The sequence below is a fragment of the Oryza sativa genome, chromosome 6 (genome assembly GCF_034140825.1).
Source record: "Oryza sativa Japonica Group chromosome 6, ASM3414082v1".
NCBI classification, from domain to species: Eukaryota; Viridiplantae; Streptophyta; class Magnoliopsida; order Poales; family Poaceae; genus Oryza; species Oryza sativa.
The window spans coordinates 1,436,846-1,458,524 of NC_089040.1; the positions used below are offsets into that span (position 1 = coordinate 1,436,846).

Genomic DNA, 21,679 nt, shown 5'->3' on the forward strand with positions numbered 1-21,679 from the left:
TATCACATTATTAACATTGATGAGTAGTGTGAGACTAATCACGAAAAACATTGCTCAACTCGCCCATAACCGCGGGCACGGCTATTCGAATAGTTTTACTCTGGCCAGAGGTGTACCACTGTACCCACAAGACACGATTCCACACATGTTGCCATGCCCCGAAATACCACTACGGCATTGCAAAGGGGGAAATCGTGACCATACCCTTTGCACAACACAACTCAAAACAGTGCACCGTTCCTGGATCATAATCTCCCCCTCAAAACCAGAGGCAATGGACTCTCCAGCGACCCCCACGGACTTCTCGCCGCTTCACAGTCTGGCACACTATAATGAACCATGCTATACAAAAGGTAAAGCCGTTGCCCATGCTGGCTTGTGGTTGGCACGGTAAATGTTTCACAACAGTAGCTCGCGAACCGGTCCTTAATTGTCATGAGCACAACCATCAAAACCATATGCTCACAACCCACCTTAACCAGATTTTAATTATCAATTAATTAACATCACACGATTAACCATCGTGAGCGACCATTAAATATAACCATAATAATAATATAATATAATATAGTTTATAATTAACCCCTTTAGTTAGCTAATGTTTCTAAGCATAGCTAAGCAAACTTACATATAGCATTTAGCTGAACCAATCCAATATATAAGGTTCATGCTAATCAAATTATAACCCATAGGAAAATAAGATCATCTTCGGCCATTAATTAACGGGGAAAGGTTCACCACCCGATGACATTCAAAAATAATGCATAGTTGAAATAAAATAATAGCTTTAAACGGGTTCAACATGCTCAAAGGGTTGTTTGGGATCTGTGTGACTTGCCTTGCAATAATCGGTCTTCAATTAATCTTCTTGAATACTTCCGGCGTACTCGCGAACCTTCGCAATGACGGAAACGACTAACTATCACGCAAAACGAAGAAAAAGACTAATAAAAACCAAATAAACAATACATAAAAAGTAAACAAACATGTAGATCATAATTTTAGATGAATTTAGCAACTTGAACCACTCAAAACCGAGTTACAATGATTTAGTTATGATTTTCAGAAGATTTAATCGATTAGAAAAACGGGAAAAAGAAAAACCGATGATGTCATGATGACATCATCAATGGCCGGACCAAGATGGCGACCTCGCCGGAGATTGGATGGTCGGCTGCGACTTTGGAGGACATGAACACGTAGAGGACGACGAGACGAACTCAACTGTGCTCACCAGCACGTCTACCGACGAACGACGACGGCCGACGACGAGATGAACGACGGCGGCAGCTCGGACCTCGCCGGCGACGGAGCTCCGGTGGTCGGCGACGGCGGAGAACGGGCGGCCGGGCTTCCCCTCACCACGGCGCACCTGAACGCGGCGGCGGCAAGCGGCGACGACGACGGAGATGGCGGCGCTACCTTGCCGGAGATGGCCGGCGGCAACCGGTGAGCTAGGCGGTGGTGGCGGCGAGGCTACGGGACACGGGAGACCACGGGAGAGGGGGCAAACGAAAGAGGAGGACTAGGGGGTCCTATTTATAGCCTTGGATTGAAGAGGTCGGACTCCTCTCGCAAGAAATCGATCCGGGAAATCAAAAACTCGGTTTTGGAGATAAACTCAAAAACGAGTTCGATTCGGATAAGATACTCAACGAAATGCTCCTATTCTTGAGGGGAAAGGTAGAGGAGAACGAGAGGATAAAAACCCCTCAAACAATCGGAAGAAAAGGGGAGAGATTGGGGAGGAAACGGCGCGGCAAGGCGGCTCGGCTCAGCTACAGCCGGCGGCTGGAGCTGGAAGATGAACAGTAGCGTGGGGAAGGGAAAGTAGACTTCTTGCCGGGCTTTTCTTTTCTCAGCTTGATTAGAAGAGGGAGCAAAACCGGACTTTGGATGAGAGAAGAAGAGAGGATGAAGGCTCGGGTTGGGCCGGCGGAAGAGAGAAGAAGGAAAGGAAGGAATGGGCCAAAAATGGCCCAAGCTGAGGAGGAGGATTTTTATTATTTTTTCCAATTAAATTAATCAATGAAATGATCTTTGAATTGTTAAAAATACTTCCTATGCTCAAATAATTCCAAGAAAAATCTTGAAAATACTTGGACACTCAAAGTACTTAACAAAATTATAATCAGACCATTTAATGATTAATTTAATATGTGGATTATTACTGAAATGTTCTTTGTATTATTAAAATTAGGAATTGAGCTCCGAAAAATCCGAGAATATTCCAGAGAGTATAATTAACCATGGAGAATTTAATAAAAAAAATTAAATCCATCCATGCTTTATATTTAGGAAATTTTATTTCCCACATTTAACTTCACTTGTAAATTAATTAACATTTAATATAAATTCTAATAATAATTTATTAAATAATCTATAAATCCTGAAACAAAAATCAGGATGTGACAGTCCAAGAGTTTTGAAATGAAGGATTTGGGAGAGGTTGATGTTATTCTTAACATCAAACTACAAAGAGGAGATGAGGGTGGGATTACACTTGTGCAATCCCACTATGTGGACAAGGTTTTGAGTCGCTTTGGATATAGTGACTGCAAGCCAGCTCCTACTCCTTATGATCCCAGCGTGCTATTAAGGAAAAACCGAAGAATAGCAAGGGATCAACTGAGATACTCTCAAATCATTGGTTCATTGATGTACTTGGCTAGCGTAACGAGGCCTGACATCTCATTTGCTGTAAGCAAGCTGAGCCGGTTTGTCTCAAATCCGGGAGATGATCATTGGCAGGCTCTGGAAAGAGTAATGCGCTATCTAAAGGGCACTATGAGCTATGGAATTCACTATACCGGGTACCCAAAAGTACTAGAAGGGTATAGTGACTCAAACTGGATATCTGATGCTGATGAGATAAAAGCCACAAGTGGATATGTGTTCACACTTGGAGGTGGCGCTGTTTCCTGGAAGTCTTGCAAGCAGACTGTCACGCCCGGAATTTCTATCCAAAATTCCAAACGCTTACATGTGTGTTAAACCCTCGTCCAGGAATCAGCCGAGGCACACAATGACAATATTGATAATAGAGTACAAATGAATAACTATCGAATATTTGCAAATAATAAATTATTACAGAGGTGGATAGTTCCTCTCAATCAAAAATAACATTCTACGCAGCGGAAAAAATAAAACTATAACAATCTACGGAACAGCGATGGCAACTCCACTCCATAGGCATCTTAACCGAGAACAAGCCTAATCCTCCAGATCATCACCTTCACTGAAGTACTCCTCTTCTGATGAATGAATATTGAAAGAATGAGCATATAATATACTCAACAAGCCACACAGCAAATATGCAAGTGCACAGGATAACAAAGGATGGCACAATATAGTTCATTTGCAGAAAACAGAATTTAATAAATATTTAAGAGAATAGTAAAACAGTTGTATAATTAATCAATATTAAATAAACACCATACAACACACCCGTGTTGCATAGGCCCAACCACATTTGAACAACCAACCCCGGTTGAACAAATTAAACCTCCAAACCAGGAATTGTCCATTCCAAACCAGGAATTAAATTAATTACAACATTATTACCATTGATGAGTAGTGTGAGACTAATCACAAAAAACATTGCTCAACTCACCCATAACCGCGGGTACGGCTATTCGAATAGTTTTAAACTCTGATCAGAGGTGTACCACTGTACCCACAAGACACAACCCCACATCATGTCACCATGTGCCTCAATACCACCACGGTACCTCGGAAAGGAGTCGTGACAATACCCCTCGCATAACACAACTCACCACAGTGCACCGTACCTGGATCATAATCACCCCCTTATAAACAAGGCATGGACTCCCCAGCGACCCCCATGGACTTCTCGCCACTTCTCAGTCTGGCGCACTATAATGAATTACGCTATACAAAAGGTAAAGCAGTTGCCCACGCTGGCTTGTGGTTGGCACGATAAATGTTTCACAACAGTAGCTCGCGAACCGGTCCTTAATTGTCATGAGCACAACCATCAAAACCATATGCTCACAACCCACCTTAACCAGGTTTTAATTATCAATTAATTAACATCACACGATTAATCATCGTGAGCTACCATTAAATATAACCCTAATTAATAATAATTATTATGTAATATAATTATATTTAACCCCTTTTAATTAGCTAATGTTTCTAAGCATGACTAAGCAAACCTATATATATAGCATTTAGCTGAACCAATCCAATATATAAGGTTCATGCTAATCAAGTTATAACCCATAGGAAAATAAAGTCATCTTCGGCCATTAATTAATAGGGAAAGGTTCACCACCCGATGACATTCGAAAACAATGCATAGTTGAAATAAAATGATAGCTTTAAACGGGATCAACATGCTCAAAGGGTTGTTTGGGATCTGTGTGACTTGCCTTGGGCTTCCACAAACGCTTCTGAACCTTCCTCAACGGAAACGCTCTCCTCCGGAACGTCGGAAACTAAAGCAAATAAACAAAATCAACAAAACAGTACAAAAACAAGCATAAACAGTACATGTGGATATTTTTAACATGTAGATCTTGATTTTAGAAGAATTTAGAAACTTGAACCACCTAAAACGGATCTACGGTTATTTAGTTATGATTTTCCGAAGTTTTAATCTATTAGAAAATCGGAAAAAGAAAAAGAAAAGGAGACGATGACGTCAGCCCTAATGATGACGTCAGCCCTGATGATGACGTCATGCTGACGTCATGCTGACGTCGGCAATGGCGGCCGATTAGGGTTTGCGAGCTCGCCGGCGCTAGAGCGATCGGCCGCGGAAACGGAGACCATCTACGCGTAGAGGACAACGAGGCGAACCCGTTGGTACTCACCACGACGTCAAACGGTGCACGACGGCGGCCGGTGACGAGAAGAGGCGGCGCGGCGGTTTGGGTCGACGGTGACGAGGGGGCTCCGGTGGTCGGCGGCGAAGGAGGATGGGCGGCCGAGGTTCCTCTCACCACGGCGCACCTAACGGCGACGGCGGCAAGCGGCGGCGACGGCGGAGACGGCGGCGCGACGCGGCCGAAAGATGGCCGGCGGCGGCGGCGACTAAATGCACGTGGCGGCGGCGCTACGGTGCACGGGAGAGCTCGGGAGATGGGGCAAACGGAAGAGGACGACGAGGGGAAGCTATATAAAGCATTGGATTGAAGAGATCAAGCTCCATACGAGAGGAATCGATTCGGGAAAGATTCAAACTCGGTTTTAGGGATAAAATCAAAACGAATTCGATTCGGATCCAATCCTCAACGATTCTCTTTGATTCTTGGGGGAAAAGAAAGAGGAGAACGAGAGGAACAAAACCCCTCTAACATTCGGACTCGAGGAGACCGGATTGGGGCGGATTTGGAGGTGGAAAACGGCGGCTCGGGCGGCTTGCGCGGCGGCGGCTGGAGGTAGGGGACGACCCTGACATGTGGGCCGCACATGTCAGCGGCTGAGAGAGAGGAGGGGCGGCGGCTGGCGACGGCTCGGCTGGGCCGGCTTGGGCCGCGCGGGAGAGAGAGAGAAGTTGGGCCGGAAACGGCCCAACGGCCTAGGAGGGGCTTCTTTGAACTTTTTCAATAAAAACAATTTGTGAAATGTTGTTTCAATTATTAAAATTACTTCCCTTGCTCAAATAATTCCCAGAAAAATCTAGAAAATAGAGGAGCAAGCATAGTATTTAATAAAATTTTATCTAGCTCATTTTTATATTGAAAATTTTCCTAGAAAATTAGGGTTTAGCTTGTAGGCTTTTAAAATAATTTCTAAAAATTCCAATTAAACAACAATTTATATATTTACGATTTTTAGGGCGTGACACAGACCATCTTAACGAGGTCAACAATGGAAGCAGAACTTACAGCACTAGATACTGCGACAGTTGAGGCCGAGTGGCTTCGTGAACTCCTGATGGATTTGCCAGTGGTTGAAAAACCAATGCCAGCTATCCTAATGAACTGCGATAATCAAACAGTGATTATTAAAGTGAACAGTTCAAAGGACAACATGAAGTCATCTAGACACATCAAGAGAAGACTGAAATCTGTCAGAAAAACTCCGGAGTGATAGCATTGGACTATGTCCAAACGGCTAGAAATCTGGCAGATCAGTTTACCAGGAGGCTACCACGTAATGTGATAGACAGTGCATCGAGGGAAATGGGCTTGATACCCACCTAAGGTTGCATAATAGTGGAAACCTGTCCGTGATCGGAGATCCCGTGAATTTGGATGGTGAAACAAACTATTGTGTGATTGAGAGAAGAGACCCTTGAAAAGGGCTCATTTTCATGATGTGCTTCTCTTCTTTCCTGCATGGTAGGATGGCTTAAGTCTTAATGTGATCCGAGTGGCTTTTCCAAGCAGAGATGTTGACCTGCAGAACATCTCAGAAGGAACACACCTATATGAGTTCGACTGCTAGTCACAGTCTATGAGGTTTGGGCGATCTCTAGATACTCATGAAAGGCCTGGAGTTTGACTTATATGCTCCAAACAGAGGGGATGCGAACGGCAGCCCAGTACCAGTCAAGGTTCTGAGTGAAACCTGATCACACAAAACATACAATTCAAGGCATAGTCCATTGTTCAGTTGTGGTCTGATGTAGCTCATTTCCTAGGTGGAAGTTCAACTTAACAGTCTCCACCAAAACCCTGGTATATCAAACAGGCACAACATTGAGAACATTTCTTATGAGCCTTGAAATTTGGTGGGGATTGTTAGAATAATTGGGCTAGGCCCAACTTATAATATTAAATCTCAAAGGCCCATAATAAATGTTGAGGATAATAATACCACCTTAGGATTTAAGCGAGAAATATCTCAACCTAAATAGGGAGTTATTGGAGGCTCCCTGTTGACCAGTTGAGGTGGGGGTCGGAATGCCACACGCGCGCGCGCGCGCGCCGGGCCGGGGGCGAGGGCGTGGCTGGCTGGCGGCGTGCGTCACGTCGCTATCCTTTTGCAGCCACTAACCCACGTTCCCACGATTCCCTCCGCAACAGCGCGTCCACGTTCTTTCTCCTGATAGATAAGGAGGCCGCGAGCCCGATCCGTCTTCTTCGCTTCTTTCCCGGTGTTAGTTTCTCCTTCTCCGCGCCTGAGTTGCTCTCGCTTCCCCGCTTCTGATCTCTTGCGCGCACGAGAGATTGGAAGGAGCAGTGCCTCCGAAACCACACCTTCGCCTGAGATCTGCACCGGGTAGGCGGGTGATCAGGTTTTTGGGGAGTGCCTCCCGCACGACTGCTCGTCGCCATGTCTGGAGTTGCCGCCGCCACTGCTGGCGGAGGTGGTACGCCGCCGCCGCCGACAGGAGCTGGATCTGGATCTGGATCCGGAGCTGGTGCGCCAGGAGGTGCCGTGAACGACAACAACAACGGAGGCAATTCTGTCTCACCATCCAGCGGAGGGCCATTCTCGGGGTATAATCTTCTCCTCCTGCTACTGTTGTTAGCGCTATCGCTATACTATGTGCGCTATGTTGTTGTTCCTGTTCTACATGATGCCTCTAGCATGTTATCGCGTTACTGGTATGTTCCTGTTCCTGACATTCATGATGCGCATAGTATGCTACTGGTTATGTTAAGATCACCCTACACTGCTTATGCCATGATCATTGTTTCAATTTCTTGGATTAAAATATGCCGATTAATGACTATATTTTCAACAATTAGAACCCATCATGAATTGCAATTGTATAACCACAGTTATGCAAGCGATCGATCAATGGCCAAAGTTATGCATTTGTAAGACTGTAAAAAACTAACATGGCCTATAATTTAGGAAAGGGGGAGTATAAACCTACGAGATTGTGGAGCTCTCTGTTTGTTCACACGCATAATAATATAGAGACTTTGGAGTACAAGCGCTAGTCCCATCAGGCACTCTTCATTCTAATTTTTTTCCATCTTATCTCTAATCATCCGGTCTAGCCCAAATAAAAATCATCCTAGTTTTTTCTCTTCACCCTTAATCTCTCTAAAAATGCTCTAATATAATATAAATCCCTTTTATTTATGGACGAGGGAGTATATGCGTTGTGAAAGGTTTTTAATTAGGAACAGAGATCAACTTATAGTTGATGAATACTCCCTCCGTTTCATAATGTAAGTCATTCTAACATTGTTCACATTCATATAGATGTTAATGAATCTAGACACACAGATATATTTAGATTCATTAACATCTATATAAATGTGGGCTATGATAGAATGACTTACATTATCAAATGAAGGAAGTAGCTTTTACCAATTAACTGATTTTAACTTTGGGGACCTCCTTTCTAAAAGAAAAATAGAAAAGAAGCCTCTATATGAGAGGAAGAGACATATATCTAGCCATCGTGCCAAAGATATCGATCTGTAGTGGTATACATTTAGTTTGCATCATTGCAGTGCATGTACCTTCCAGAGCTAAAGCATGCAAAATCTTGTTAATCACCAAAGCCATGTTGCATGCGTGTGGCAGAGCTAAGCAAATTAAAGGCAAGTAGTATCATATGCGAATTGTGCTATACAAGTAATAGTATATTTAGTCCTAAATACTACTCCATATAGTAGACTGATCACAATCTTTATTAGAATCGTTTAAGACACGTGAAATGAAAGTTAATTATCAAGGACACCGACCGGCTAGGGACCGCTGATCGATCTCCATGCATATAGCTAAAGAAAAAGCAAAAAAGAAAAGGAAAAAAAGAGAGGAAATGATTCAAGGAGAGGATTAATACCAAGACATGGATCTAAGCAACGTACCATATAACATGGATCGATCGATCGATCTGTCATGGCGTGAAATTAACTAAAGTATATATATGCACATGATCGAATAAATAAATGCGATGATCAATACAATATGTATGTATATATATATAACGGCATGCATAGAAGGCTAGGTAGCTAAGGTAGCTAGCAGGCGTAGCTTATTAGCTAAAACCCAAATTCCAAATTAAGATGGGCAGCGGTGGTGACTATGATACGTGCATAGATATGATCTTCGCCAACTATGTCCAAAACCTGACATCATCCTATGCCAACAAGAGCAATGAGACCTCCATTGTGGCCACCTTGTCCATCATGTTCATCCTCGCCTCTCTCTTCTTCATCCTCAGCCTCTTCAGCCGCTTGTCCGACGTGAGCGCGGTGCTCAACCCCACCGTCCGCTTGATCCTCTCCAGCTCACTCTCCCTCTTCCTCCCCGTCATGTCCTACCTCTTCTCGGAGGCCAAGAACGGCGATGCCACCGCGGGTAGTTCCGGCCAGCAAACGGAGCTCTCGTTGCGGGCACGGACGATCCTCACGTGGATGCTTCTTGTGGAGCTCCTCCGCAACAAGGTGGAGACTGCTCTTGTCAGCGACACTGGAGCGAAAGGATACTTGAGCACCATTCAGCAAGCTACCCGCGTTGCTTGGCAGGGCTACCTCGTCTTCTTCAACCTCAAGAGCTCTGGCCAGAGGGTAGTCTTTGGCTTCTTATGGGTGATCGCTGCTTCCCAGCTATTTCAGAGGATCACCATAAATGAGGTTCTCAAGTCCTCCTATGCCTATGGCAAGAACGCCCAACGTCTCCACTCCTACATGGCTCACATACTGCTACATCGTCGTCGTCAAGATTCCGATGAAGGAGGAGGAGGAGCCCAGCTGTTGAAGCTTTGCGACTACGCCGTGATGGGAGAAGAAGAGTTGGAGATGGAGGCTGGGCCGCCGGAGGACAGCGAGCTTAATATCCAGAAGATCATCTCTGCAAGAAATACTACGGATCATGTCATCACCGTTGGCAAGATATGGTCCCTGGCGGATGTGAGAGACTCTCCTCTCCAGAAAGACCATAGGCTCAAGAGGCTGTGCCTCTCCTTTGCACTCCACAAGCTGCTGCGTCGTCGCTTTGAGAATCTCCGCTTCACCGATGCGGAGGTTCATAACTGCCGCGACCTCATCTTCAGAGGTCTATGCCGAGACGGCACGGACAAGGAAGCCATCGCGGTTGCACTGTTCCAAGTGCTAAGGGACGAGATACTTTTCGTCAATGAGTACTACAACTCTGTCCTCCCCGTTGTGCTCTCAAGCCCCTTCTTCCTCCTAGCCAACTACTTCATGTCTCCCATCCTCGTATTGGCATTCTTCCTCCTCACCTTCATTGCTTGCAACAATGGGGACTGGTCCTACGCGTTGCAGAGTATCACGAGTGACAACCTACTTCTACATATTGGCATCATCAAGACGGTTAAATGCCTTTTCCACTACATTAGTACACCGCCAGCACTCTACACCACGGTGGACCTTGCCATCACCTTTCTTCTAGTGCTGGCTAACATCTATGAGGAGATTTGGGAATTCATTGTCTGCATCCTCTCTAACTGGTTCATGGTGTCTTTGATCCACCTCTACGCTAGGAACCCACAGAGGAGCCGTCTAAGCCCCACTTTCAAGGCCATCATCCGGAGGATCATATGGGTTCGGAACCTAATGAGCCAACCTAGGCTCCAGTTCAACCAGTTGTCCATGCTAGGAGGAGGTTTTCTCCCTTGCCGTCATCCTTTCTTGCTGCAACCCAAGATTGTACCCAAGGAGGTGAAGAAGTCCATCATGGAGTATCTGATGAACCACATTGACGGCCATGCCCCACTAAGCAACGGATGGTCCACGATGCAAGCAAACTACCCCGAGTACCACTCTAAGCTCTCATGGATGTGCCACAACGACAACGTCACGGAGGTGATGCTCACTTGGCACATCGCCACCACCATATTGGAGGCCAAATTCCCCAAGCAGACAGGAGCAACAGCTTCTTCTCAAGCTCACCGCACGGTGGCGACGACACTGTCCAAGTACTGCGCATACCTGGTGGCCTTCAAGCCAGAGCTACTCCCCAGCAACCTAGATGGGACACAGAAAATGTATGGAGCCCTGAAGAAGGAGCTGAAGGCGACACTCGGATGCTGGCGTTACTGCTTCCCAAAGGAGATTGTGGGACGACGAGTTGCAGTCGAGAAATTGATGCAAGAAGAATCCCAAGGGAAGCTAGAGGGGAAGATGCCATTGATGTGCAAGGGTGCCAGGGCTGGAAGGATTCTCTTCGAGAAGGCTACGCTCGTCGACAACGAGGAGCCCGTGTGGGAGGTACTGGCTCACATCTGGACGGAGCTCATTGTGTTCATAGCGCCATCAGGCGACGATGAGGTGCAGGTCAAGGCACATAGGGATGCATTGGGGCAAGATGCTGGGGAGTTCATCTCTGTGCTCTGGGCACTCACTACGCATACAGGTGTGACACGCCCGTGCGTTAAGCCGTGGGCATTAATCCCGGTCGAAAATCTAGCTTGACGCCAAGGACACCGGCCGGCCTGTTTGATTTATTGGTTTGGTTTATGCTAGCTTTAACCAGAAATATTGTGTGTGTGTGTGTGTGTGTGTGTGTGTGTTTATATGTTGGATTGCTTGTTTCTTCATAAGTAAAGTTTGGTCATTGCATGTGACATATGTATTTTTCTTTAAGAAAAAATATCTTGGTTGTTTTCATTTTAATTACTTTTTTGATCTCTCACACACACACCGGAGATCAGTGTGCGTCTGTGCGAGCGTGCCTGTTTGGTTTCTATTTACTTCGATCATATATAGACAAGTTAACTAAATTATATATGCGAAGTATATATGTGCTAGCTATTTCATCTAACACTAGACTCTGCATTGAAAATATGTGTTTGCATTCGTGACAAAACAATATGAACTGTAGTTCATATATACAGACTTGAATACTTGATTACGTGGCGGTCTTCTCGTTTGATCTTTAATTTTGGACGGACTATCTGGCAAACTAAACCTTGTGGTTGCGCTATCTATCTCTAGGTGCATGTCAACTGATTGCTAGGTTGCTAAGTCTTTTTTTTGGAACTTATTCATGTTTCGATACATCCACATGCACGCATGACATGTCAAATACGCACAACCATTCACACTATTCTTGTCTAAATTTAGCTAAGTTATGCACAACCACAAATTAAACATCTTATAAATAAGGAGCATTTGCTCCGCTTCCAAATCACCTCCACTTTCAAGGCCTCCTCGATCGATCGATCGATCGAATTGATCGATTAATCTCCTCCTCCACCAACCAATAATATAATCCAGTTGTCTCTGTTGGCCGCTCGTTGCGACCACGCCACTACAGTCGGGGCAACCATGGGTGCTTGTGCAACCAAGCCCAAGACGCTCGAGGGAAAGGCTCCCGAGGAGGCCACTCCCATTGAGGCAGCACCCAAGGTTGCCCTTGAGACCACAATGATCTCCAATAAGGAGGTTGTGGCTGATCAAGCACCTGAGAAGGTAGTGGAGGAGGCCACCGCGATGGCAGAGTTACCACCAAATGATGATGCCATTGTCATGCAAGACAAGGAGGAGGAAGTTGAAGAAAAGATCGTCGAGGAGGAGAAGCCTTCAGCCCCAGCTGCAGAGGTGAACAATACCGAGGTGGTCGAGGAGACCATAGAGGTAAAGAACACCGAGGTGGACAAGGGGACCACAGAGGTGAAGAACTCCGAGGAGGAGAAGCCAATTCAGAGCTGATAAACGACCATGTAAATTCGCTCCATGATTATATATGCTCATCCTTATGCGTGTAATCCATTAGGGTTGGCATATATATCTAGTTCCATGTGACATGGATGAACCATGTAATCTTTGATGTCACCCCTTTTTCCTCCACGGGATCTTAATGAAAAACAATGAACATATGTCGACCATCTAATTAAGGATAAATCAGCTGCACCTATATTGGCAGTACATGCCCAAGGTCCTAAAAAGAAGGAACTTTTTTCATACACATATATGATCACAAAATCACATCTCATGCGTGGGAACATATCATGCATGTGCACACAGGTTTAGGGTGCACTTACCATGCATATCAACTAACAAATATGTGAACATCAATAAATTTGATATCAAAAAATTGATCGATTGACCTGAACTGTTAAAATACATTTAGGAATTTTACCTTTCACATTCTAGTTATTTTTAAAAAAATAATCAAAACGTGAACCAAGAACAAGTAGAATTCACACCCAAAATTAAAACAACAACGCAAACCTATATATATGCTTTCATGTCTGAGCCGCCTGTAAAACAAATTGCTTGGAGCTTGCGAAAAATATTTCTATAGTAGTGACTAGGCATTTAAATTTAGTAAACCTAACTTAATGACATTGTCAAATTGTAAATTATAAATAATTTGAAAAGGGCCGGTAATGTAGCACTATTAGCAATCATCCACAAGGCTCAAGACCAAACACAATCATTTAAATTCTTTGTTTGGACCAAGACATGATTAGATCCTAGATGCAGCAATGAACCACAGACAATGAGTTTCACAATATCTGAAGTTTCATTGGTAACTTAAATGGTATGGATGATCAACTCGATCGAATTTCAAATTGGTAAGGAGGTTTCATCAAGATGTCCACAAATATATTGCGTTGTGCAACAATGTATAATGTTTTTTTTCTTGCAACTGAAAAATCTACATATAATGTCTAAATCTTATTGCTCACATACACACACATATATATATATATGTATGTAGGAAAATGGTTCTATACACCCAGGTGTACGTACTCCTGGTTCCATCCACCGTCCGTTCGCAACCAGCCGAGATCGATTATGCTAGCGGATCCACATACCGACCCGTTTTCATTTTTATCGTGAAAAAAAAATCGTGGTAAAATTTGTATCCCGCACAAATCGCAACCAGGCTGATACTCGCATAAATATCTCGTTCTGAATCTTCTGATTTAGTGCTAAACCGAACTATAAATCAACAGATCGGTCCAAAGGTGAGAGTGCGATATACGGGCAATTTGGAGGCGACGGCGACGGCGATGCGATCCATCGGCGAGGGCGTCTCAGGCCACGGCGGCGAGTAGCAGAAATCCATCAGCAAGTCTGTGCGCTGGTGGCATCGAATCCATCGTCGAGACGTCGATGCAGTTTGTCCACCTGCCGGCGGCGTGATTCCATCGACATGAGCAGCTTTTGCACCATTGGGATATTCCTGGTGATTGATTCCCGTTTTTCTCTCGTTCTGTATTTCTTGCAGATTGATCAAGGATTGATCTCTCTTTCTTTTTGTTGCAGATCGATCAAGGTATAAGCCAGCATGCAGGTCGCCAGCAGCGTCGTGATCCATCGGCATCGATGGCGGCGATTAGATCGATGTCCACAGCCATATTGCGCGCAGCCCATCGGCAAAGCCGAAGGCGACGACCAATCCATCAGCAAAAAGCGGTGCTGGAGACATCACAGCACCCGCTTACAGCATCGGCAACAGCCAGCCCCCTCGAAGGCTCCAACCGAATATCACGGCAGATCATCTAACGAATATATATACCAGGATTTGCCTGGTAGAAACACAAGCTTTTCTTCAGATTATAGTATCATTATGTGCACATCAGCACATGTATCGATCTAGTTGCCTGCACATACATCATCATCTCTTCTTAATTATACTCCATTAATCTCTTCTTGATTAGTGATTACTATATACTACTACGAGATCAACTAATTTCACATTATTTGTCAATATTACATACTACTGTGAAAAGTGTGTATATATGCAATAGTTAGGAATAAACCCAACGAGTATAGTCGAGTATGGCCAGTTTTGGAAATACATGCTGCTCTTCTGAAGCTTTCAAAATTTTGGAAATACATGCCGCTCAATTTTCTGAATCTTTGAAAATGCATGTATACTGATACTTTTGCATCTCATGAATGCAGCCTGTACTCTGTACAGCTACTGTGTAAAATCAAAATAGATAACAAAGTTTCCAATCATGTTGGGATTTCTGACACTTCCTTCCACTCTATGTCCATCCGGCACTGAAACATGCCGACGACGGCGATGCCGTCTTCTCTATGTATCTAGGATTGATGATTCTTGTTCTCTCATAATCTTAGTTGTAGTATCTAGTTGTATCTCTGTACTGGCTTCTGTAGCGCCCGTTCCGTCGTGGCGCCTAGCGGGAAAATTATCTCTTAAAAACTCTAATTGCGAAATTTGTTTCTTCGCTTGTTGTCTAGTGTCCGTGCCGTCTCAAGATCTCAAATCCCCGATCTATCGTCGAGTTCAATTCCGAATCCAAATCCCTCCAAATCAAATTCCTCCGCAAAAGTCTAGTTTGCATCCCCCGGGTTTGATGGGCCGAATCCCTCTCGGCCCATCTCCCCCTCCCTCCCCGGCGCTCTCTTTCTCTCTCTCTCTCTTGCTCTCTCCCCCGGCGCACTCCCGCTCTCTCCCTCTCTCTCTCCCTTCCTCCGCTCCGCCCGCGCGCCGCGCGCGCGTGCGCGAGAGCCACGCCCAGCGCCCCTCCCTCCGCTCTGCCCGCGCGCCGCGCGCGCGTGCGCGAGAGCCGCGCCGCCCGCGCCGAGCCGAGTCCTCCCTCTACGCTCCCTCGCTGCCGCTTCCCGCGCGCCGTGTTCGCGTGCGCGCGCCCGCGCGGACGCTGCCCGTTGCTTCCCGCGCGCGCGTGCCGTGGTGGCCGACCGCCCGGTCGCCGCCGCCGTCAGCTTCTGCACGCGCCTGTCGCCCGTGTCGTCGCACCGCTCCAAACCGCCCCGCCGTCATCGCCGTCGTCATCGCCTCGGCCCCGCCACTCCGCGCGCTAGCCTCTAAGGGGCGGAGGCAGAGCCCCCCCTCCCTCTGCCGCGTCGCCCCGCTCCCTCCTCCTTTTCCCCAAAGAGGCAAGGGGGCAAGCCCCCTTTTCTCTCCCTCTTTTTCTTTTCCCCTCCCCGCCGGCGTCATCCTCCCTCCGCCCTGACGCCGTTTTGGCCGCAAGCGCCGAGCGCCAGCTCGCGCCTTGACCGTCCAATGTCGGTTCCCCTCTCCCAAACCGACATTGCCGCCCATTTAAACCCAAGCCCTCCCCCTCCAATCTCCCTCGTTTTCGTCTCCCGCCGCCACCGTCGCTCCTGTTCGCCGTCGCCGTTCGTCGTCGCGTGTGTGCCGGAGGAGCCGGTGCACACTAGGACGCGGAAGGGGACTCCGGGCGCGCCCTCTTCTTCCTCTTCCTCGGACCGAGGCCGGAGAGATCACTCCCGCGCCGTCGGCCTCTCGTCACAGCGCCCTTCCTCATCGCGGTAGTGTCTCCCTCCGTTCTTCCTCCTCGCTCCATCTCCCCCCCTTAGCTTTCGGTGGTAGCACAAGTAGCCTCCCCGTAGCTAGCCGGCGCCACCCCGACCGTTGCCGTCGCTCGCCGTGTGCTCGCCGCCGTCGCCGCCCGAGCTCGGAAGCGCCGCTCGTCGCCGGCCTCGCTCGGCGTAGTTCCGCCCAATCCGACGCTAGCATCGGATTCCCGTAGCCGCGTAGATGCTCTCGCCGCCGGGAATTGGCCCCTCGCGACCTCGTCGCCGTTTTCCTCTTCTCCCGCCGCCGGTTGCCGCCGCCGCGATTCGCCGCCTTCAAGCTCCCTCCGGCGAATCCGAGCCGTTGGCTCGTCTCCCCTCGTCACGTGCAACCGCCCGGTGTGCTCGCTTTTGCCCGTATCACCGTGGTTCGCCCCGTCGCTCGCCGCTGTCGACCGCCGTCCGTTCCGGCCGGCGTCGTCGTCTACCTCCCGCCGGCCCGCGTGGCAGCCACGTAGGCGCCACGTCGGCGCCAGCACAGCCAAGGCCGGGTCGAGTCGACCCCGGTCAATCCCTTCCCGTGCGCGCGTTCCACCGCGAGCCGTGAGGCTGCGCGTGGGCCCGCCGCATCCGCGTCCACCGCGAACCGCGCGCGTGCACCGCGTCCCTCCCCGACCCTAGCGCCACGCCGCGTGTTCCCTCCGCACGGTGAGCCGAGCCGCTGACAAGCGGGTCCCACCCGGGACCGCGCGTGGTGAGCCCGGTCCACCGGCCCTCTCTCTCCTCCCCTCCCACGCGCGCGCGCTTGGGCCGTCTTGGGCCGGCCGGCCCATTTAGCTCGGCCGGACCGCCCCATCTCTCTCGGGCCGCACCCTAGCCACTCGAGGAAAAGTCTAATTTCCATCCCACTTTTCTTTCTTTTCTTTTTCTTTTTCAAAAAGGATTTAATTAAATCCTTTTTCCTTTAGACCAAAAATCCAATAATCTTAGAAATTCAATATCTTCCCAACCGTAAATCCGTTTGACTCCGTTCAACTTCCAAAATTCCTCAAATCTCGAGATCTATCTAATGGCACGCTTAGAAGTCATTAATAGGGCTTTATTTTCACCGTTTGTTGAGTTGTCCCGTATCGCGTGTAGTTTCGGAGCCCGAAGACCCGCAGTGCGAGGATTTCGAGGATCAAGCTCCAGATCTCGAGCAAGGCAAGCCACCTTTGAACATCTTGAGCCTATATTTGAATTTAATTATGTTGCTTGAAAAATATTATGCATTGATAGGATCGCACTTAATCTGTTGTCCCGTCTGCAAGGCAGATTGGCGGACTTACCTAATATTGTTGCATTTGATCCTTCCCTTGTTAATTGTTACATCATGTCCCCTTGTAACCACCTAGTTGCGTCTCGGTATTCGTGCACCCTGTGCGAGCATCGACGGACGCCTTCAAACTTAAATCTGAATAACAACTTGGGTAAAACTTGGGTTTACAAAAGACTTGGAAAACCCGACACCTGGGTCGGTGCTTGCGAACTAAATGAATTTCCAAAACCGCGGACCGGGGAACGTACCGGGTGTCCGGTTTCCCGCTCTCGCACTTAAGGACCGATTCCTTGGAATTTCATCCAAACATAAGACAAGTACGACCACATGGGTGGAATGGGACACCCCTGGCTGAGTAACTAGCTTATCAGGGGAGCCTTGATGCCGAGAGACATGTGGATTCACCGGGGTGGTGTCGGAGAGGACCCCTGGGCTTCCTGGCACAGTATGGTCTGGGACCTAACCTGTTGTTGGTCTGGGACCCCTCTCGTCGGCATATGGTAAACCTGTGTCGGCTTTGGAAATGCCTTGTCATGAAAGCTTGGAGATCTCCCGACGTGGCTGATCCCCACGGGCTGGGTGATCCGGGTTAGTAATGTCGTGTGGATAAAGTGTACCCCCTCTGCAGAGGTTAACAAACTGTTCGAACAGCCGTGCCCACGGTCATGGGCGGATGTGAGGTGATTCCTAGCGTAGTTTTGTTGACTACTGCTTGTGAAATTGCTGTTGTGAAAAGGGGTTCGATGTTTGAAAAATCTGCAGCTGATGGGATCAGCTAGGCCCGGGTGGCCGTTTGAAAAGTTGTTGGCCCGGGTGGCCGTTTGAAAAGCTGTTGGCCGGGTGCCAACCTTGTTTCAATCCTAAAGACTGATACATTGCACAAACTCCGACCGGACGAGACGCACTGTCTCATCCGAGTCGTTTGAGAAGCACTCACTTAGTTGTTTTTAGAAAAGAGTTCAAATAAAATCAATTGCAAAAACATCAGCCTTTCTTTGAAGCCTGCATTAAACACTTAATTCCCATGGCTTGCTGAGTACTCCCGTACTCACCCTTGCTCTATATAAATATCCCCCCCTCAGTTGCTGAAGAAGATGAAGCGGATCCTGCTGACGAGGAGTTCTTCCAGGAGCAAGCCGGCTACGATGAGTTTTAGGGTTTCGGCCTAGTTCCCAAGTCGCGCCTGTGATGTTTGGTCCTAGTCCTGGCTTCCGCTTTCCTTTTGTAATGCAGTTGTGAGCTCGGGGTCTGTCCGCAGCCCAACATGACTGTACTCCTACTCTATAATAAAGAGACCTCTGTTGCTGTGATATTCTGTCTTCCTGTGATACCAGCACTGTTTCCTGGGACTGGTATCGATTAACAGGTTAATTTGGAGCGTCATGGGCTAGTTCCAGTCGGGACTAGTTTGGGGCGTGACAAGAGATGGTATCAGAGCACAGGCTTGGCCCTAGGGCGAAACCCGACGCTTAGGACGACCCTAAGGATACTAAGTTCAAAACTACTTGCGAAAAACTAAGGTTTCTCTCTTTTTCTTTATTTTCAATAGTTTGTTTCTAAAATGGTTACTAATCTTTTCTCCCTCTTTCAAAATTGTAGATGGCAGTGAACGCCAGCTTCAGTTCCCACGGTTTTGGTGAGGGTCACCACGTCGCTCAGCTTCGTGACCTCGCCCGTTTCCTTGGCTTCTCGTGTCCCGAGTACACGGGGTACTCCGTGGACCGTGTTCCCCCTCACTGTGAGCTCTCTGTGTACCTTTACTCCCGTGGAGGTATACATGGAGCTGGCCTTCGCCCACACCACTTCACTGTGGCCAGGCCCACTCTCCAGATCGCGTACCAGGACCTCTCCTGGACTGCGCTTCGTCGCCTGGCCCACGACTACAGCCACCGTCTCGGAGGCTCCGCCTTCCGGCAGCTTCCACGCCTTCCTTCTGGCCACGCAGATGCCAGGTACCCTTGTCCGTACAGCGAGTCTCAGCCAGTGCTGACTCGCATGGTTGAGCTTTCGGAGGCTCAGGCCACTCAGCACGACCTACTCCTTGAGGCTTACCGCTCCCTTGCCCGCCGCTACGCCGCTTTGGAGGCCCGTCTGGCCGAGGAGGGTGTCACCTCAGTTGACACTATCTCTTGGGACTCAGGCCGCCTCTGCCACGCCAGCCACCTGTCCTCCCACAGCTCCCGCGGCTCTGCCCGCACTCCCAGTGGCCCGCGCTCCCCCAGCTCGCGTGAGCCGTACTCACCAGTGTACTCCCCCTACCCACACCCAGTTAGCCCTTCCTACACCCCCGGACACACCCCAGTTGCTTCCTCCCGCCGTGGCCCACGATTTATCCGCACTGCGCGGAAGCGTGTTGTTGGTTCTTCCACCGTGTTCCGTTTCCACTACCCAGCTCCCCCACCGCCAGCGGCCCGTGCTGCTGCCGGCCCTCGACAGGTTCCGCCGGTCCCTTCGCGTCAGCCGATCGACGTTTCTTCGACGGAGGAGCCGACTACAGGAGGCAGCCAGGCCGACGAGGAGTAGAGGAGGCAGTCTTCAGCAGCCGTCCGTGTGATAGGCCCTTTTGTTCCGCCGCCAACTCTTTCGGAGTCGTGGCGAGGTAGTGCGTGCGTGTGTTTGTTGTGGGTGTTGTTTGGTAGTGTCACGCCCGGAAATTCACTAGTAATTTCCGAACTTATTTGTGCATAAAATCCTCGTCCAGGAATCAGCCGAGGTACACAAACTGACAATTTAATATACAGATTCATCAAATTAACTAAAACGATAAGTACTTACTTAAGAGGCACTTAGTCCTCACCATGAAGACAACTGCAGCGGAAAATAAAATCTAGCGAAGCTCCGGCTCCACTCCCACAGGCAGCTCAACTGGGGTATAAGCCAAACGTCTTCTCCTTCGGGATCCTTATTCTTCAACTGAGGTTGATTGATTATTGCAAGGTGAGCATATGACATACTCAGCAAGCCACACAGCAAATATGCAAGTGCACAAGGATACCAAAGGATGGCATAATATAGGCTCATTTGCAAAAGCAGCATTTAGCAAAACATTTAAGAGAAGTAAAACAGTGGAGTAATTAATCAGAAATTTTAATCAACACTGAACAGCACACCCATGCTGCCCAGGCCCAACCATTCTGAACAACCATACCCGGCTGAACAGATCTAACTCCAAACCAGGAGCTAAGCAAATTATTACCAGTTATAACATCCATAATTATTGTGAGAGGTGTGGGACTAATCACGAAAAACATTGCTCAACTCGCCCATAACCGCGGGCACGGCTATTCGAATAGTTTTACTCTGGCCAGAGGTGTACCACTGTACCCACAAGACACAGCCCCACATCATGTCACCATGTGCCTCAGTACCACCACGGTACCTCGGAAAGGGGCTGTGACAGTACCCCTTGCATAACACAATCCACCGCAGCGCACCATTCCTGGATCATAATCACCCCCTTATAAAACAAGGCATGGACTCCCCAGCGACCCCCGTGGGCTTATCTCCGCCACTTCTCAGTCTGGTGCCCCGCAATGAACCATGCTATACAAAAGATAAAACCGTTGCCCACGCTGGCTTGTGGTTGGCACGGTTAATGTTTCACAACAGTAGCTCGCGAACCGGTCCTTAATTGTCATGAGCACGACTCTCAAAACCATGTGCTCACAACCCACCATTATCAAGTTTTAGTTGGCAAGTAATTAATTAACCAATCACGATTGACCATCGTGAGCTACCATTAAATATAACCATAAGTGATAGTGAAACATTAGTTATCCCAATTGTGTGCTAATGTTTCTAAGCATGGCTAAGCAATCATATCTAATATCTAGCTGAACCAATATATAAAGCCCAACTAGTCAAGTTAATAATAACCCAAGGTATCAAGGAATAAAGTAATCAATGCAAACAGGCCATAACAAAGGAATAGGTTCACACCACCCAGTGACATTCGAAAATAAATGCACAGTTGAAATAAATAGAGAATTTAAATATAGGATCAACATGCTCAAAGGATTGTGTTTGGGATCTGTGTGACTTGCCTTGCAATAATCGGTCTTCAATTAATCTTCTTGAACACTTCCGGCGCACTCGCGAACCTTCGCAACGACGGAAACGACAAGCTAACACGCAAAACGAAGAAAAAGACTAATAAAAACCAAGTAAACAATACATAAAAAGTAAACAAACATGTAGATCATATTTTTAGATGAATTATGAGACTTGAACGGCCTCATTCTGACTTCAAATGAAT

At 47.7% G+C, this 21,679-nt stretch overlaps 2 protein-coding genes and 1 long non-coding RNA gene across 3 annotated transcripts; 2 read left to right on the top strand and 1 right to left on the bottom strand.

Annotated features, from left to right (window-relative positions):
• Window positions 1-526: 526 nt before the first annotated feature.
• On the bottom strand, window positions 527-2,144 carry LOC136356934 (uncharacterized). Its single transcript, XR_010741967.1, has 2 exons — window positions 1,235-2,144; window positions 527-919 (listed from the first exon to the last, which is right to left on the bottom strand). It is a non-coding gene; the product is annotated as an uncharacterized lncRNA (long non-coding RNA).
• Window positions 2,145-8,891: 6,747 nt separating this feature from the next.
• Window positions 8,892-11,469, top strand: LOC9266274 (uncharacterized). The gene has a single exon (XM_015787349.3). The coding sequence runs from the start codon at window positions 8,946-8,948 to the stop codon at window positions 11,313-11,315; it is 2,370 nt and encodes a 789-aa protein (XP_015642835.1). The 5' UTR covers window positions 8,892-8,945; the 3' UTR covers window positions 11,316-11,469.
• A 547-nt stretch (window positions 11,470-12,016) lies between these two features.
• Window positions 12,017-12,735, top strand: LOC4339956 (uncharacterized). The gene has a single exon (XM_015787221.3). It carries the CDS (start codon window positions 12,171-12,173, stop codon window positions 12,552-12,554), a length of 384 nt encoding a protein of 127 aa, XP_015642707.1. The 5' UTR covers window positions 12,017-12,170; the 3' UTR covers window positions 12,555-12,735.
• The last annotated feature ends 8,944 nt before the right edge of the window (window positions 12,736-21,679 follow it).